Source organism: Oncorhynchus mykiss, chromosome 15 (assembly GCF_057628025.1).
Source record: "Oncorhynchus mykiss isolate SJ-2025 chromosome 15, ASM5762802v1, whole genome shotgun sequence".
NCBI lineage: Eukaryota > Metazoa > Chordata > Actinopteri > Salmoniformes > Salmonidae > Oncorhynchus > Oncorhynchus mykiss.
In genome coordinates this window covers 35,853,686-35,874,091 of record NC_143036.1, presented here as the reverse complement: position 1 = coordinate 35,874,091, position 20,406 = coordinate 35,853,686, and the positions used below count along the sequence as shown (strand labels likewise).

The 20,406-nt window shown below is 40.8% G+C and overlaps 1 protein-coding gene across 2 annotated transcripts in view; it reads right to left on the bottom strand.

Annotated features, from left to right (window-relative positions):
- The window catches only part of LOC110490018 (cadherin-18), a 404,998-nt gene that overhangs the window by 128,956 nt on the left and 255,636 nt on the right, over positions 1–20,406 (bottom strand). For both annotated transcript variants that reach the window (XM_021563094.3, XM_021563095.3), the window contains one exon: positions 2,848–3,142. In XM_021563094.3, the coding sequence (XP_021418769.3) occupies positions 2,848–3,142 (295 nt within the window). The remainder of the gene's footprint in view (positions 1–2,847; positions 3,143–20,406) is intronic.

The window sequence follows — 20,406 nt, the reverse complement described above, 5'->3', positions numbered from 1 at the left end:
TTAACGTACTCTGGTGCGAAAAGTGCAAATCAATCCCAGAACAACAACAAAGGACCTTGTGAAGATGCTGGAGGAAACAGGTAGAAAAGTATTTATATCCACAGTAAAATGCATCCTATGTTGACATAACCTGAAAGGCCGCTCAGCATGGAAGAAGCCACTGCTCCAAAACCGCCATAAAAAAGACAGACTTCTGTTTGCTACTGCACATGGGGACAAAGATTGTATTTTTTGGAGAAATGTCCTCTGGTCTGATGAAACAAAAATAGAACTGTTTGGCCATAATGACCATCGTTATGTTTGGAGGAGACAGGGGGAGGATTGTAAGCCTAACAACACCATCCCAACCTTGAAACACGGGGGTGGCAGCATTATGTTGTGGGGGTGCATTGCTGCAGGAGGGACTGGTGCACTTCACAAAATAGATGGTATCATGTGGAAAGAAAATGATGTGGATATATTGAAGCAACATCTCAAGGACAACAAGTCAAGGTATTGACAAAGCCCTGACCTCAATCCCATAGAACATGAATGGGCAGAACTGAAAAAGCGTGTGCGAGCAAGGAGGCCTACAAACCTGACTCAGTTACACCCGCACCGTCAGGAGGAATGGGCCAAAATTCACCCAATTTATTGTGGGAAGCTAGTGGAAGGCTACCCAAAACGTTTAACCCAAGTTAAAAATTTTAAAGGCAATGCTTCCAAATACTAATTGAGTGTATGTAAACTTCTGACCCACTGGAAATGTGATGAAAGAAATAAAAGCTGAAATAAATCATTCTCTCTACTATTATTCTGACATTTCATATTCAGAAAATAAATTGGTGATCCTAACTGACCTAAAACGGGGAGTTTTTCAGCAGATTAAATGTCAGGAATTAAATGTATTTGGCTAAGGTATATGTAAACTTCCGACTTCAACTATACATGCAATACAGAAGGTCACATACAATAATTTTAAGAGCCCTTGAAGTATCAAAAAATGGAAAAATGATTGGATGACATTTTTTGGGGGCCTTACTGCTATTAGCTCATACAAGCACATTGAATAACAAATGCACTACATGGAACAAAATATAGTCCCCAAAAATATCATAAGGAAGTTTACTCGGAATTGTCTCCTATATCTTAGAGATTTAAGTAAGATCAGGAAACTTATATATGTATTTTTTTGACATGTATTAAACCCCATCTTTATGTCCATATAACTTCCATTTATTTGTTCAACTGGTTCCAGGGGACCTTCAGATGAGTCTTGTGAAGTCTGTGGGTGACTAGAGGAAAACAATGGACATGTACATGTTCGTGAGAGTCTCGCCTTTGCACAGAAGGGTTAGCGTGTAGCCCAAATGGTTTGGCAGTCTACATCGTGTTCATGAGAGTCTCATCTTCCCATAGATGAGACTTTAGGCCAAACCATTCAGACGCTACAGGCAAATGATAGCTCTGTCACCTTTCACCGCAGATGGAGAAATGCGACATAGGTGGATGCTGATATCTTTAGCTTAAACTGACAGAATTTTATGGAGATGTTTTTATTATGCTAATTTGCAAGAAGGCATCAAGGGGAATATTGACTGTTTATAGAAAAGGCCCTTTATAAGTCTCCTGACGTTTACGTAGGTTAATATATTTTGGACAGTCCCCAGGTCTACACTGGGAGAATTGTTCAAGTCCATTATATGTGCGCACCGAAGACAGCGGCCCTATTCGCTACACCACCCCAGACCACCACTTTGTAATTTTTCAAAACTACCTAAGAAGAAAAAAAGATAACCACCAATGGGGGAATTTGGACATGTGGGCAGAGAGGAGGATAGTGGCTCAAAGAACACACAAAAATGGCATTGATAGATCAATCATTGAAAATGATACCAACTTTCACAAATCTATTCAGGAGTCCGAAAACATGATGATAGAAGCTTGCAACCATTCTGGGCAAAACACACCACTTTTTGGGCCCAAGTCTGACATGTTTCATTTTTTTATTAGAGCCATTTGGTTTTCAGCCAGGGAAAAATTGATTGGACTGAGAAAAGCAACGCTTTTGTTCGTCACAAGCTAAAAACGGAGTGGTAGAATAAAAGAGACGACCAAAGAAGCTACCACAAGATGCTGGGCATATCAGGAGCAAGTCCCCAGAGGAGGCGAGTGTAGGCTTTCTCTTCTTGAGGTGGAGGCTTCCAGAGGCTTGCAGTCTCAGCGGTCAGAGAGAGAGAGATGGAAGGAGAGATGACGGGGAGCACTAGTGAGTGCTTAATAAAGACCTTCCCTTAGCCACCCAGGAGAATCATCAGAGAGAGAGAGAGAAATAAAATAGAAACAAAAAAGAAATAGGAAAGAGGGAAGACTCCCCTGGCATGTGAAAATATAAAAATGGAAATGAAACAAGAGGAACCAACTGAGAGGAACGGGGAGGTATAACACAGAGCATTCTGTGTTCTGTTGTTGTACATGAGTACATGACTATGTATGGGCTTTTAAGAATGGATTTTGTGTAGAAGTGAAACAGGGTCAGAGTGGATTTAATATACTGAGTTGGGTAAAATACTTTACAGTGTGTTAAACACTGGGTGAGGTCTTGTGCCAGACGTTTTGGAATCACAACCTCTTTCTTAATTAAGATTCCGGTGATTTCTGAATAAAACATAAATAGTTTAAATAATAACAAGTTGTGAATTTAAATTTTAATTCTTAGATATGTTATGGGTAAAATGCATTCCTAGATAAAGGATACACACCTAGAGTATAAAGCCAAAATGTCTACCAAGTCTTATCTAGTAAAGAAGACTACAAATACAAGTAAACTTATTGTTAGCAGGTAACAAAATACTGGGCTGTCCTTACCCACTCCAGACATCTCAGGCACAGCAGCTACAAAAGGACCATCTGGAAATGTTGGGGCGTTATCATTGATGTCCTGGACTTTGATGATGAATTCTGACTTTGGTTCCAGGGGCTTTTCAGTGTTGCGGTCGAAGGCTTGTGCGTGGAGGACGTAGTGTGCTTTCCTCTCCCGGTCCAGGCTTTCTGTTGCATGAATATCTCCTGTCACCTCGTTGATGATGAATATACTCCCAGCGCCTTCCCCACTCAGAATGTACCTTACGGAGCCATCCCCTTTGTCTGAGTTGGAATGAAGCTGTAAGAGAAACCAGAGACAAAATGTCAGATGGTTATTGCATGACCAGCATTATTGAATAAGTTACTCCCTAAAGTTATAGCAAGTTTCAAACTTAAATATTTAATAAGTGCTAGATCTCAGTCCAAAATATTAGAAAATGTGGAGATGTTCTGTAGAAAAGCATAGGAAGTGTAGTCTATTCGTTTTAAGTTGGCTGCTGGTTCTTCAATGTGACATATACAAAATGTCACATTCAAAGTTTTAGCCTGGGATTTAGAAACATGAACCATCTAAAACTGCAGCCTTTTTTGAGATTCAAGTTTTTGGGGTTAAATAAATCTTTAATAATGATGAGTGAGAAAGTTACAGATGCACAAATATCATACCCCAAAGACCTCTCACCATTGCAATAACAGGGGGGGAGCATGATATTTGTGTAACTTTCTCACTCATAATTATTATAAATTAATTCAAGAGTATCCGTAATCCCGGTAGCATCCACATTAATGTAGAAGTGTTTAGAAACATATTCCATTCTTCTTTACAGTAAAAGTGACTCCAAAATGACACAACCAATATTTACCATTCATTTCTAATTCGGCAGAAAATAATCTGAAACACAACCAAAAAAAAAACAGCAAATGCATCCAAAAAATGTGTACAGTAGAGTTACAAGCTTGATATAGTCATTGTGTGCTATGGAAACGGGACATACTTAACGTTTTACTATTTTAATACACACAAGGGAATTTTCCCGATATGTTTGGTCCCCTAAAATGGGGGGACTATGTCCAAAAAGTAATTTGTAAATGGTTAAAATGGATGAAAATACACTCAAATTAAAGCTGACATTCTATAATTTAACTTTATAGTTATTGTGTAATTTCAAATCCAGAGTGCTGGAGTACAGAGCCAAAACCACAAAAAAATGTGTCACTGTCCCAATACTTTTGGAGCTCACGGTATATACCCAGTGAAGGCAAAGAACATTGAGGGTTCTATCCCTATACCCCAGAATGTAATGGGGGATTTAAAAAAAAAAACACAAAATAACCAGTCCCATCAAACTCTGAAATGACAGCCAACGTTTGCCTTTGTTTCAGCTGTTTTCCATGGACATTTATAGCCATATTAATGTTGCTGCTGCATGATTTCGCCTGGTTAGAAAAATGGCTAGCTGACGTCCGACACAGTTAGCGCTCTTTGGCAAGGGGGAGATCAAATTCATATTTTGCAACATTGTTGCCAGAGGGCTGAGTGGCAAACAGCAAGGTTCATTCAAACCTGTGCTGTTGTAAACTAAATGACAGCTAGAAAGAAAGAGGAAATAATGTGTTTAATAAAAGCATACACTCTTAGATAAACCTTTTGGAAAATTCTAAATGTAACTGCCATTCCTATTCAGAAAACCAACTGCCATTCCAGTATGATGATGCAAGAGGAAGGTGGTTGAACCAACTTGCAAGTAGCCTACCAATAAGCATGTGATTGTTCAATGTAAGTCAAGTTGATTATTTAATTCACATATATGACGCCAAAGGCATATGATAAACTAGGCTAGATAAATACATTTGAAATGTAATTAGAATTTGAGCATGTTTGTAGCTAGTTAAAAATAAAAAGCAAGGCTACTTTAATTTGCCACTTTATAAGCTACCCAGCTAACTTTGTCAAATAAACATGATTTTCTTTATTTTGGGATATACCAAATGGAGCTACAGACCCAGCCTGACATTGGCAATTAGCGAACTGTTACTTTTATTTCAGTATTTCAGTGTGTAGTTAATTGAGGGAACTGTTCAATGAAGCCATTAGAAGACTGTTGCTGACAGAGGGTGTACTGTATAAATTACTTATAATAAGTCTTGGTGATTCAATAGCCTAATTAATCATTGCATTACTTTTAACACATTATCTATGTTTTGCTCAGTCTGGCAGTATCCCAGAACTATCAGAGGCAGAGGATCTCTCTTTCGGCTGCTGCTGACAACAACTGCATGTAAGTTGTTCTTCTAAATCGTTTTTTTTTTCACCTTTATTTAACCAGGTAAGCAAGTTGAGAACAAGTTCTCATTTACAATTGCGACCTGGCCAAGATAAAGCAAAGCAGTTCGACACATACAACAACACAGAGTTACACATGGAGTAAAACATACAGTCAATAGTGCAGTAGAAAAATAAGTATATGTACAATGTGAGTAAATGAGGTGAGATAAGGGAGGTAAAGGCAAAAAAAAGGCAATGGTTTCGAAGTAAATACAATATAGCAAGTAAAACAGTGGAATGGTAGATTTGCAGTGGAAGAAAGTGCATAGTAGAGATAGAATGGGGTGCAAAGGAGCAAAATAAATAAATAAATACAGTAGGGGGAGAGGTAGTTGTTTAGGCTAAATTATAGATGGGCTATGTACAGGTGCAGTAATTTGTGAGCTGCTCTGACAGCTGGTGCTTAAAGCTAGTGAGGGAGATGTGTTTCCAGTTCCAGAGATTTTTGTAGTTCGTTCCAATCATTGGCAGCAGAGAACTGAAAGGAGAGGTGGCCAAAGGAAGAATTTGTATTGGGGGTGACCAGAGAGATATATCTGCTGGAGCGCGTGCTACAGGTGGGTGCTGCTATGGTGACCAGCAAGCTGAGATAAAGGGGGACTTTACCTAGCAGGGTCTTGTAGATGACCTGGAGCCAGTGGGTTTGGCAACGAGTATGAAGCGAGGGCCAGCCAACGAGAGCATAGAGGTCGCATTGGTGGGTAGTATATGGGGCTTTGGTGACAAAACGGATGGCACTGTGATAGACTGCATCGAATTTATTGAGTAGGGTATTGGAGGCTATTTTATAGATGACATTGCTGAAGTTGAGGATCGGTAGGATGGTCAGTTTTACAAGGGTATGTTTGCAGCATGAGTGAAGGATGCTTTGTTGCGAAATAGGAAATAGGATTGGAGATGTTTGATGTGAGTCTGGAAGGAGAGTTTACGGTCTAACCAGACACCTAGGTATTTGTAGTTGTCCACATATTCTAAGTCAGAACCGTCCAGAGTAGTGATGTTGGATGGGCGGGCAGGTGCAGGCATCGATCGGTTGAAGAGCATGTACTAGTTTTACTTGTATTTAAGAGCAGTTGGAGGCCACGGAAGGAGAGTTGTATTGCATTGAAGCTTGTCTGTAGGGTTGTTAACACAGTGTCCAAAGAAGAGCCAGAAGTATACAGAATGGTTTCATCTGCGTAGAGGTGGATCAGAGACTCACCAGCATCAAGAGCGACATCATTGATGTATACAGAGAAGAGAGTCGGTCCAAGAATTGAACCCTGAGGCACCCCCATAGAGACTGCCAGAGGCCCGGACAACAGGCCCTGATTTGACAGCAATTAACTCTATCAGAGAAGTAGTTGTTTGAACCAGGCGAGGCAATCATTTGAGAAACCAAGGCTATCGAGTCTGCCGATGAGGATGTGGTGAATGACAGAGTCGAAAGCCTTGGCCAATTCAATGAATACGGCTGCACAGTATTGTTTCTTATCGATGACGGTTAAGATATATTTTAGGGCCTTGAGCATGGCTGAGGTGCACCCATGACCAGCTCTGAAACTAGATTGTATAGCAGAGAAGGTATGGTGGGATTCGAAATGGTCAGTAATCTGTTTGTTGACTTGGCTTTCGAAGACCTTAGAAGGGCAGGGTAGGATAGATACAGGTCTGTAGCAGTTTGGGTCAAGAGTGTCCTTCCCTTTGAAGAGGGGGATGACCGCAGCTGCTTTCTAATCTTTGGGAATCTCAGACAACATGAAAGAGAGTTTGAACAGGCTAGTAATAGGGGTTGCAAAAATGTTGGCAGATAATTTTAGAAAGTCCAGATTGTCTAGCCCGGCTGACTTCTAGGGGGCCAGATTTTGCAGCTCTTTCAGAACATCAGCTGATTGGATTTGGGAGAAGGAGAAATGGGGAAGGTTTGGGCGAGTTGCTGTGGGGGGTGCAGTTCTATTGACCGGGGTAGGGGTAGCCAGGTGGAAAGCATGGCCAGCCGTAGAAAAATGCTTCTTGAAATTCTCAATTATAGTGGATTCATCGGTGGTGACAGTGTTTCCTATCCTCAGTGCAGTAGGCAGCTGGGAGGAGGTGTTCTTATTCTCAATGGACTTTACAGTGTCCCAGAACTTTTTTGAGTTTGTGTTGCAGGAAGCAAATTTCTGTTTTTTCTAATTCTGCTTTTCTAACTGCCTGTGTATATTGGTTTACATTGGTTCATAATAATTATGTCTGCATAGCATTTTGGCTTCATTTTGGCAGATTATTTCACGCTTATTTATTAATATTATCTCATGTTTGGCCGGAACGAATCCTGGGTGGGCGCTGGAAAAAACAGGCGGAATTGATCTGACAACTTGGTTCACGTCCACAAAACATTCCCTTACCGTTGGGCCCTTGAGCAATGCCCTTAACCCTAAAACATTCTCTCCATCCTGGGGCGTTGCACCACAGCTTGAACCTGTGCTCGTTTCAATTGTATGTGTGAGGTCTGCTGAGAACGGGACAGGAGACACACTTGTGTTGTTCAATGTAACTAATGGACAACATTGTATTGTATTTTATTGTATTCTATTCTAAAGAAGTCAGGCAGAGTTGACGTGGGCCTTCATTCAAACAAAGAGATGACTCCCTGGCCACCAGTGCCTATTTCCAAACTAGTTTTGCATATACAGTACATAAATAAATATATTCTTATGTTATTTTGTCCATTATTTAATTGTTTATTAATTTATATTCTTAGCTAAAAATATTAACCCATGCAGGGTTCTATATGAAACCATTTTGGGTCAGTGAAGTAGCAAGTGATTTATGTTCTCTAAGGAACCTTTTTTTTCTAAGAGTGTGCTTTAACAAATCAGGACACTATAACTGTACATCAAACACATGATAAAAAAAAAATTGAATTTACAGAGCATATACAGTACAAAGTGAAAGCTAACACAGTGTAATTCATACAGTGATCAAACAAAGCCAGAAGAGTTCAATCATCCATGTACATTCTCATCTTCTACATGAATTAACATGTCAAACCTCAAAGGGCTATCCACATTAACAGGTTATTTTGACTTCACAGAAATAATGCTTCATGCTAGCGTAGCAGCACCATTTTCATATTGCTTCACAGATGTATATACCCAACCGTCACTGAGCATAGGTAGCCAGTGATGTAGTGGTAAAAAAAATGGGTAAACACTGATCGCTGTTCCCTGAAAATAAAGTAACGCTCCCTACATTTTCAATGCATTTTCCCAAGGTGGGTAAATACTTGTGCAAAAGAAAATAGGTAAATGCAGGTAAATGTAATTTATTTACATTTACCCTCCACTACTCACTGAAGGTAGCCATTGTAAACATATCATGTTGAAGCATGAGGTACATATTATTGAGCATACGGTATGAGGAAGACATTATTGATGAGGAGGACTCCCTGTGAGTGAGCATGCGAGGTAGACTCCCAGAGAGTGACTGACAGGCAGCTCTGCAGTCAGATAGCAAGCCTGGTTGACTGTGATACTTGGTGATATAATGTACTGACAAAGAACGTCAGCAGTCCTGCAGGACAGCTAGCCTGGTTGCCATCTCTATTCAGCTATTACATTCCTATCCTTGTCAATGTTAGCTAAAAAGATTGGTATCCAGAATACAGAACAGCACCTCAGGGGTGTTTTTGAGTCACGGTCCAGTTGTCAGCCGATTTGCACTGGCAATAACGGGCTACTGAATTTCAATCAAAATTATCATCTCAATAAACAAATACAAAACAGCAGGGGACATTACTGAAAACGGACTTCCCCCTCCCATGTTCCCTTCTGTGTTAGACAACATTAAACTGAACAGTGAAAAGGTGCCAGGGCCAAATCTAATCAAAACTGTGCCTTGCAAATGAATCACAACTTTAAAAGTTTCTGGCTGATTGCAAAACTTACTTCTTGATGAGAGCAAACAGTCCTTTTCTCTTGTAAACCTCAAAGCCTGTATTAGGTAGGGGGTAAAAGTTCCCAATTCCCATTGAGTTTCTACTCTCCTAATCAGGAATCAGGATTAAGGTAATGACAACCCACCAACCTTACAAAGCACACATTAAAATGTGTAGTTTACAATTCCCATGGGTGTTGAAAACTGCAGGAAATATTGATCAATATTGAGATAGACTTTTATTATAGGATTTAAATGTGCATTATACCTGACAGTGTTATCCTGATGCTGATCAGTGTTATGATCAGCATCAGGATGTGTAGTGTACCTACGTCAGGAGGTGTGGAGGAAGTAAACAACTCCTCACTACAGGAGATTGAACCCCTTACATGTCCAAAGCAGGCCCTCCACAACACAATCAGTCAGAGTGCTAATTTAACCATTGACTTCTTTGGCAAGAGCAAAAAATAGTCGGGGTGTCCAATTGATTAATTGTTCAGCAGTCTTATAGCTTGGGTCTAGAAGCTGTTAAAGGAGCCTTTTGGACCTAGGCTTGGTGCTCCAGTACCACTTGCCGTGCAGTAGCAGAGAGAACAGTCTACGATTTGGGTCTTTGACCATTTTAAGGGCCTTCCCTGGAAAAGCCTGGTATATACAGTGGGGAGAACAAGTATTTGATACACTGCCGATTTAGCAGGTTTTCCTACTTACAAAGCATGTAAAGGTCTGTAATTTTTATCATAGTTGCACTTCAACTGTGAGAGACGGAATCTAAAAATCCAGAAAATCACATTGTATGATTTTTAAGTAATTAATTTGCATTTTATTGCATGATATATGTATTTGATACATCAGAAAAGCATAACTTAATATTTGGTACAGAAAAATTTGTTTGTAATTACAAAGATCACACGTTTCCTGTCGTTCTTGACCAGGTTTCCACACACTACAGCAGGGATTCTGGCCCACTCCTCCATACAGACCTTCTCCAGATCCTTCATTCTTGGCACAGGGACCACGGTGGTCTGCTTGAAACGTGGGTATTACAGACTTGGTCAGGGACAGGTTGAAAATGTCAGTGAAGACACTTGCCAGTTGGTCCGCACATTGCCTGAGTACACGCCCTGGTAATCCATCTGGCCACCGACCTTGTTATAAAAGGTCTTGCTCACATCGGCTATGGAGAGCGTAATCACACAGTCATCCGGAACAGATGGGGCTTTCATGCATGCTTCAGTATTGCTTGCCTCGAAGCGAGCATAAAAGGCACTTACTCATCTGGTAGGCTTGCATCACTGCTTAGCTCACGGCTGGATTTCCCTTTGTAGACCAATAGTTTTTAAGCCCTGCCACATCCGACGAACTTCAGACGCGGTGTTGTAGGATTCAATCTCAGTCCTGTATTGATGCTTTGCCTGTTTGATGGTTCGTCTGAGGGCATAGTGGGATTTCCACTTCTTGAAATCAGAAGATCTAGCCTTTAGCTCGGTGCAGATGTTGCCTGTAATCCACGGCTTCTGGTTGGGATATGTACATATGGTCCCGTGGGGACGACGTCGTCGATGCACTTATTGATGAAGCCGATGACTGAAGGGGTATACTCCTCAATGTCATTGGAAGATTCACAGAACATATTCCCGTCTGTGCTAACAAAACAGTCTTATAGCATAGCATCTGTGTCATCAGACAATTTTCATATTGAGCGAATCACTGGTACTTCCTGCTTTAAGTTTTGCTTGTAAGCAGGAATCAGGAGGATATAATTATGGTTTTAAAAAAAATATTATGGTTGCACATGTGACATGCTGGTAGATATTAAGTAAAATGGATTTAAGTTTGCCTGCATTAAGGTCCGCCGCCACAAGGAGCGCCACTTCTGGATGAGCATTTTCTTGTTTGCTTATGGCCTTACACAGCTCGTTGAGTGTGGTCTTAGTGCCAGCATCGGTTTGTGGTGGTATATAGACAGCTAAGAATAATATAAACTCAGCAAAAAAAAGAATTTCCTCTCAAAGTCAACTGCGTTTATTATCAGCAAACTTAACATGTGTAAATATTTGTATGAACACAACAAGATTCAACATCTGAGACTGAACAAGTTCCACAGACATGTGACTAACATGGAATTGTGTGTCCCTGATCAAAGGGGGGGTCAAAATTAACAGTCAGTATCGGGTGTGGCCACCAGCTGCATTAAGTACTGCACTGCATCTCCTCCTCATGGACTGCACCAGATTTGCCAGTTCTTCCACCAAGGCACCTGCAAGATCCCAGACGTGCTTAATGGGATTGAGATCCGGGCTCTTTGCAGGCCATAGCAGAACACTGACATTCCTGTCTTGCAGGAAATCAAGGCACAGAACAAACAGTATGGCTGATGGCATTGTCATGCTGGAGGGTCATGTCAGGATGAGCCTGCGGGAAGGGTACCACATGAGGGAGGAGGATGTCTTCCCTGTAACGCACAGTGTTGAGATTGCCTGCAATGACAACAAGCTCAGTCCGATGATGCTGTGACACACCGCCCCATGCCTAAGGCACGTTCACACAGATGAGCAGGGATCCTGGGAATCTTTCTTTTGGTATTTCTCAGAGTCAGTAGAAAGGCCTCTTTAGTGTCCTAAATCTTTAGTGTCCTAAATTGCCTACCGTCTGTAAGCTATTAGTGTCTTAACGACCGTTCCACAGGTACATGTTCATTAATTGTTTATGGTTCATTGAACAAGCATGAGAAACCGTATTTAAACCCTTTGCAATGAAGAACTGTGAAGTTATTTGGATTTTTATGAATTATCTTTGAAAGACAGGGTCCTGAAAAAGGGACTTTTATTTTTGCTGAGTTTAGATGGAGAACTCTCTTGTTAGATAGTGTGGGATACAACTTATCATGAGGTACTCTACCTCAGTCGAGCAATACCTTGAGAATTCTTTAACATTAGACATTGAGCACCAGCAGTTATTGACAAATAGACCCCGCCCCTCATCTTACCAGACGTAGCTACTCTGTCCTGGCGATACACAGAAAAACCAGCCAGCTCTATATTATCCATGTCGTCAGTCAGCCATGACTTGGTGAAACATAAGTTATTTCAGTTTGTATTGTCCCGTTGGTAGGATATTCTCGAGAGTAGATTATCAAGTTTGTTTTCCAGTGATTGCACGTTGGCCAATAGAACCGATGTAATGGCGATTTACTCACTCGCCTATGAATCCTAGCAAGGCATCCCGACCTTCTCGGTATCTCTGCCTGAGATAGGTGGAGGTGATTAAACGCTGTTCTGATGTCCAGAATATATTTTCGGTCATAAGAGACAGTGGCAGCAACTTTATGTACATAATAAGTTAGAAACAATGCAAACAAAATGAACAAAATAGCACAGTTGGTTAGGAGCCTGTAAAACGGCAGCCATCCAGTCCGGCGCCATTTGTTAAAGGAATGTAGGCTGTCAATACCGAGGCTGAACCTGTAAGGTAGACCAATCTATGTTGTTTGAGACAGAATGCTTTGGGGCTATGGCAACAATTCCAGTAGTCAGGAACAGCCAGAGCGAGTCATAACATAAAATTAAATAGCCAATACTGAAACTAGCTAGACTAAACCTACCAGGAAGACCACTGCTGTTACAGACATAATTCTTTGGCTATGGCTGCACCGCCATGCAGAGAAGGCCTTCTAATGCATTAGATTCCAGTAGGGTCAGGCATAATTTATTGATAGTTCATTAAAGATATTCACTCAGAAATGTTCATGACTCTCCACCATTTGAATGTAATTAGCGTCAATTTTGTCAATCCATGAAACGGGCCTGCCGATAAGAGCCGAGCTGAAAATACATCACCACTGTCTGTGTGTGTGTGTGTGTGCATGCGTGCGTGCGTGCGTGCGTGCCTGCGTGCATGTGTGTGTGTGTCTGCAGTGTGTTTGTGTGTGCGGGAATAATGAAGGCCAGATGAAAACTACTGCAATGCTCTGTAGAGAGGGGAGGGAATGGAGAGATGTGTGGGGGCCTGCCTGTCAGTTAGTAGTGAGTGTCCACATTATAAAAATAACAAAAAATAACTCTAATACTGAGGGCGCCATTTGGGACACAGACATACTTTATGAGTGAGAGGATGGAGGGATTGTGTTTTTCTCTTTCCTTCCCTCTATGGTGAGTTTATTAAGGCCGATTGGATGACTGTCTGGCACATGGCTGGTGGATGTTGGTGGTTTGCAGGGCAGGGATTGCATTACTCTGGAGTGTTAAAAAGGATAATACATTTCCGGGGGGCCAAAGTCACCGGCTGGAGCACTCAGATCCCCAGACAAACCCTAGACAGACAAAGTCTAGATAGATTTCATGATATGGCCAGCGGTACAGCTGGATGAAGCACGGGTACAAAGAGTAGGTAAAGCCCCGCCTTATCTCAGTTCACTGGTCACCATAGCAACACCCACCTGTAGCACTCGCTCCAGCAGGTATATTGCACTGGTCATCCCCAAAGCCAACACTTCGCCTTTCCTTACAGTTCTCTGCTGCCAATGACCGGAACAAATTGCAAAAATCTCTGAAGCTGGAGTCTTATATTTCCCTCCCTAACTTTAAGCATCAGCTGTCTGAGCAGCTTACCGATCACTGTACCTGTACACAGCCAATCTGTAAATAGCACACCACATATTATTACTTACACTCTTGCTCTTTTGCACCCCAATATCTCTACTTGCGCATTCACCATCTACACATCATTCACTCCAGTATTAATTCTAGGGCCTATTTATTGCCTACCACCCTACTCTTCTACATTTGCACACAGTGTATATAGATTTGTCTATTATTATTATTGACGGTACATTTATAATGTGTGACTCTCTGTTGTTGTTTTTGTCGCACTGCTTTGCTGTATCATGGCCAGGTCGCAGTTGTAAATGAGAACTGGGCTACCTGGTTAAATAAAGATGAAATAAAACAATTATATATATATATTTTTTTTAAACATTTAATCCTAGTAAAAAATAGCCTGTTTTAGGTCAGGATCACCAATTTATTTTAAGAATGTGAAATGTCAGAATAATAGTAGAGAGAATTATTTATTTCAGCTTTTATTTCATTCATCACATTCCTAGTGGGTCAGAATTTTACATTCACTCAATTAGTATTTGGTAGCATTGCCTAAATTTTTTAACTTGGGTCAAACATTTCGGGTAGCCTTCCACAAGCTTCCCACAATAGGTTGGGTGAATTTTGACCTGATGTAACTGAGTCAGGTTTGTAGGCCTCCTTGCTTAACTTCCTGACTGATGTCTTGAGATGTTGCTTCAACATATCCATTTCTTTCCTTTTCTATTTTGTGAAGTGCACCAGTCCCTCCTGCAGCAAAACACCCTACAACATGATGCTGCCACCCCCGTGCTTCACGGTTGGGATGGTGTTCTTCGGCTTGCAAGCCTCCCCCTTTTCCTTCAAACATAACAATGGTCATTATATTCAAACAGTGCTATTTTTGTTTTATCAGACCAGAGGACATTTCTCCAAAAAGTACGATCTTTGTCTCCATGTGCAGTTGTAAACCGTACTCTGGCTTTTTTATGGCAGTTTTGGAGCAGTGGCTTCTTCCTTGCTGAGCGGCCTTTCAGGTTATGTCAATATAGGAATCGTTTTACTGTAGATATAGATACTTTTGTACCGGTTTCCTCCAGCATCTTCACAAGGTCCTTTCTGTTGTTCTAGGATTGATTTGCACTTTTCACACCGAAGTACGTTCATCTCTAGGAGACAGAACACCGAAGTACGTTCATCTCTTGGAGACAGAACGCGTCTCCTTCCTGAGCGGTATGACGGCTGCGTGGCCCCATGGTGTTTATACTTGCGTATTGTTTTTTGTTTGTACAGATGAACATGGTGCCCTCAGGCATTTGGAAATTGCTCCCAAGGATGAACCAGACTTGTGGAGGTCTACAAAAAAAAACAATTCTGAGGTCTTGGCTGATTTGTTTTTGATTTTCCCATGATGTCAAGCATAGAGGCACTGAATTTGAAGGTAGGCCATGAAGTACATACACAGATGCAGCTTCAAGTGACTCAAATTATGTCAATTAGCCTTTCAGAAGCTTCTAAAGCCATGATATCATTTTCTGGAATTTTCCAAGCTGTTTAATGGCACAGTCAACTTAGTGTATGTATACTTCTGACCCACTGGAATTGTGATACAGTGAAATATAAGTGAAATAATCTGTCAACAATTGTTGGAAAAATTACTTGTGTCATGCACAAAGTAGATATCCTAACCGACTTCCTAAAACTATAGTTTGTTAGCAAGATATTTGTGAAGTGGTTGAAAAACGTTGACTACAACCTAAGTGTATGTAAACTTCTGACTTTAACTGTAAGTATTCAGCCCGTTTCCTTGAAATTGAGCTTCGGGTGCATCCTGTTTCCATTGATCATCCTTGAGATGTTTCTACAACTTGATTGGAGTTCACCGGTGGTAAATTCAATTGATTGGATATGATTTGGAAAAGCACACACCTGTCTATATAAGGTCCCACAGCTGACAGTGCATTTCACAGCAAATACCAAAACATGAGGTCGAAGGAATTGTCTGTAGATCTCTGAGACAGGATTGTGTAGAGGCACAATTCTGCAGAATTTAAAGTCCCCAGAACACAGTGGCCTCCATCATTCTTAAATGGATGATGTTTGGAACCACCAAGAGTGGCCGCTTGCCAAACTGAGCAATCGGGGGAGAAAGGCCTTGATCAGGGAGATGGGAGAATCTTCCAGAAGGACAACCATCTCTGCAGCACTCCACCAATCAGGCCGTTATGGTAAAGTGGCCAGACAGAAGCCAATCATCAGTAAAAGGCACATGAAACAAAATATTCTCTGGTCTGATGAAACCAAGATTGAACTCTGCCCTGAATGCCAAGCATCACGTCTGGAGGAAACATGGCACCATCCCTACGGTGAAGCATGGTGGTGGCAACATCATGCTGTGGGGATGTTTTTCAGCTGCAGGGACTGGGAGACTAGTCAGGATCGAGGGAAAGGTGAATGGAGAAAAATACAGAGAGATCCTTGATGAATACCTGCTCCAAAGAGCACAGGACCTCAGACTGGGGTGAAGGTTCACCTTCCAACAGGACAACAACCCTAAGCACACAGCCAAGGCAATGCAGGAGTGGCTTCGGGACAAGTCTCCGAATGTCCTTGAGTGGCCCAGCCAGAGACTGGACTTGAACCCGATCGAACATCTCTGGAGAGACCTGCAAATACTGTAGCTGTGTAGCAACGCTCTCCACCAACCTGACAGAGCTTTAGAGGATCTGTAGAGAAGATTGTAAGAAACTTCCCATATACAGGTGTGCCAAGCTTGTAGCGTCATGCTCAATAAGAATCAATGCTTTATCGCGACCAAAGGTGCTTCAAGATAGTACTGAGTAAAGGGTCTAAATACATATGTAAATGTGATATTTATTTATTTTTATTTATAATTATCAATTTTATAGCATGTGAAGATCGGAAGGATTTGTAGTGTCTTCAAATAAATGTATCCAAACAAGGAGAATACCTTGCTGACAGGACAACATGATAAGGTAGACATGTTGGAGAGGTTACGAAATCCGATCAGATTAGATGCTTTCGTTCATAATGTTTCCTGGCACAGTGGTTTGCCACTGACAGACAGACTGCCTTACCACATGTTCAACAAGATGCACATATAACACCAGGCATAGTACCACAGTTATTCTCTTGTGATGTGCTTGTTGGTCCAGCACATGAATACACACACATTGTTAATGTCACAGCTTGTGTAACTTGGTTCCAGAAACACCCAAATCCAAATATTTTCATGCCCCGTGTTGAGGTTCGTAGCAAGGCAATAGGAATCTGTATCAGAGGCACAGTTTATTCCAGTTCAGAGGTTTATGGAGTGCTGTGCATATTGCCTGTATGAAGTGCAGTTTGCAAGGACTACAGAGACAGTAACTGTGGTAGTACCAGTGTCAAGCAGGGCTGCTTTTTAGGCATTATGCTCCTTGCAGGTGAAATTATAATTAATCAAAGGGCCTTGCATTGGAAGTTTGAGAGTAAACCAACAGTTTATTTCTTACAGTTTAGCAGAAAAAAAACTACTGATTATTCATTGTTGTTTGTGTATATTTTGTAAAGTCTGCTTGTATCCGTTTTTTATATGAACCTGCATTGTACTGTAAAACTTCTTGAAGTGTTTACAGTAAATACAATTTGACAGTCTGCCCTTTTAGCTTGGCCTAATAGAGCCAACTTTATTGGAATTTTTGACATCCTTTGTTTTATGTTCTTTGAATCATGCCTTTTTTGTTAATTTGTTATCTTTCATTTTATCGTTTTACGTTAAAGTGTGACAAACTTAAAATAAAGTTGAAGTTTGATTTTATATTGGATTATGAAATGATTAAATGACAATAGTTGTATGGTTATGGATAATAACGTAATCTTCCTTATTAAGACGTTTTTAAAATATACGAACTAATTCGAAAGACTAGGCTACTATGCACACTTTTGGAGAAGATGGCTGCTGAACTAATCAGGTTGAACGAGGACAATGGCCAAAGTGTTAAGCCTTATTAGCATATTGGAAGATCCATGACCTTCCAGAGCTGATTACTCAGACTGGTGAAGTTCACAGAAATTCCAAACTCATGACTGTTGCGATCTGTTTTCATCGTTACTTGTCAAAACTTGGCACTAGAAACATGCCATTTAATGCATTGTGGGCTGGGTTACAATCCTGGATGGGAGACTAAAGGGTAGGTGTAGATATAGAAATTATCCAGTAGGAGATGCTGCCCAGCCTATAGTTTTTTTCTGAAGTGGATATAATGTGGAAGATCTGAAGTGGTTTCAAAGGTACACATTCAATGTATTTTTTACAAGGTTTGTTTATGTTGAAATTTGATCATGATGACCTAATCCTGTGGTTTAAATTTCACCCTCAATAAAATGTTGATGACCAAGATACAATATGTTGACAAATTATGTTGAAACAATGTTGATTCAACCAGTTTGTGCCCAATGGGTACTTGTTGGGATGTGTGATTATCTCAACTGGTTAGCTTGTTGTCTTTTGTCTGTATGTGCATTGGAATGTGTGTAGTTGACCATGACAATTTTTATGCTGTCAGATTTGCCAGCTGTGCTGCTCAGCAGGAAACAGACAAATGTTGGTGTCAACTGTCTTCCTAAGAAGCTCATGGCTAGATTGACCTAAGAGTTAGTGTCAGAACACGTAAAAAGAGAGAACTGCTGATGAGGAGTTTGAATAGTTGAAGATGTGTGTGCAGGGGGTAGCGCTCTCTCTCTTTCCAGAAAAAGGGAAGTAGGAGTGGCGGTCTGAAAAATGGGGGTTGGCTCATCAGTGCCAGGCCTCATATTTGCAATTAGTGAGGAGGGTTAGTTTTGATAAAATTTCAGCCCTTATTCTTTGCTCAAGAGGACTTAATCACTTTTTTTTATGTAGGTGTGTTTGTCTGATAATCACAGTTTTTCGGCCATGCTTCCCCCAATCAAATCTTTAGAGCACTCCCTCTGCAATTGATTTGTAACAGTCACAGTCTTGGGCACCATGGCGATGATGGAGCATGCAGGTAATGAACATACATTGGGAGATTGCGATGGGAACGTCTGTCGTTTGTGATCCGCCCTAATGCCTGTCCTCTATTTTGACTTCAGCAGCAAATGGGGAAATAAAATGAAGCCCAGGCCGCTCGGCGGACGGTAATCCCGTCTCCCAGCGGTATAGTTGACTTCTTGATGTACAGTATAAAGATTATTAGAAGACTGGGATTGGGAATCAGTCATTACACTAATTTAAAGGCTTCGGTTCGGTTGGCTTTACTCACAGATGCAATTTAGATTTCTTACTTTTAAAGTTTGCGGTTTAATGATACAAAAATAATGAAAACGCTGGCAGATCCACTAAGAAAACATCCAGATTCGGCTGTAACTACTGTACGCTCTGTGGCTCACAATCAGTGGAGTGTAGACATAAATTATAAATCAGACGTGTCTGTATGGTACTAATGTGATTAGCTGTGCTGAAATCAAAGGTCAGTCAGACTAGGAGATTCACAACAGTGAAAATACCAATTAAGTGTTTGTAAAAATGTGGTTTTCAAATCGCGCTTAATGTAATAGTTTTTTAATTGAAGTTCACAGTCACACTTTTGGAACTGATTTTCAAAGCTAGGCTATCATTTTGACAGCGATCGAGGCTACACTTGCAAAATATACTGAACAAAAATATAAATGCCACATGCAACAATTTTAATGATTTTACTGAGTTACAGTTCATATAAGGAAATCAGTCAATTGAAATAGAATCAGTAGGCCCTAATCTATGCATTTCACATGACTGGGAAGAGGCACAGCCATTGGTGGGTTTGGGAGGGCATAGGACTACCTACTTGGAAGCCAGGCCCACCCATTTGGGAGCCAGGCCCAGCCAATCAAAATATATTTTTCCCAGTGGTGTAAAGTACTGAAGTAAAAATACTTTAAAGTACTGCTTAAGTAGTTTTTTAGTATGTGTGCTTGACTATTTATAATTTTTACAACTATTACTTTTACACTACATTCCTGAAAATAATATTGTAGTTTTTACTCCATACATGTTCTCTGACACCCAAAAGTACTCCTTACATTTGGAGTGCTTAGCAGGACAGGAACATGGTCCAATTCATGCACTTATCAAGATCACTTCCCTGGTCATCCCTACTGGCTCGGATCTGAAGGACTTACTAAATGCAAATACTTTGTTTATAAACTACATCTGAGTGTTGGAATGTGGCCCTGGCTGTCCGTACATTTTTTAGTCTAGTTTACTTACTATAAGGAATTTGAAATGACTTATACTTGTACATTTACTTTTGACTCTGAAGTATATTTTTGCAATTACATTTACTTTTGAGTAGTATTTTACTGGGTGACTTTCACTTTTACTTAAGGCCTTTTCTATTAAGGTATCTTTACTTTTACTCAATTATGAAAATTGGGTACTTTTCCACGGATCACTGGTCTCAGACGATACAGCAGGTGAAGAAGCTATATGTGGAGGTCCTAGACTGGCATGGTTACACGTGGTTTGCGGTTGTGAGGCCAGTTGGACGTACTGCCAAATTCTCAAAAACAACGTTGAAGGCAGCTTATGGTAGAGAAATCCACATTAAATTATCTGGCAACAACTCTGATGGACATTCCTGCAGTCAACATGCCAATTGCACGCTCCCTCAAAACTTAAGACATCTGTGGCATTGTGATGTGTGACAAAACTGCACATTTTAGTGGCCTTTTATTGTGCCCACACAAGGTGCACCTGTG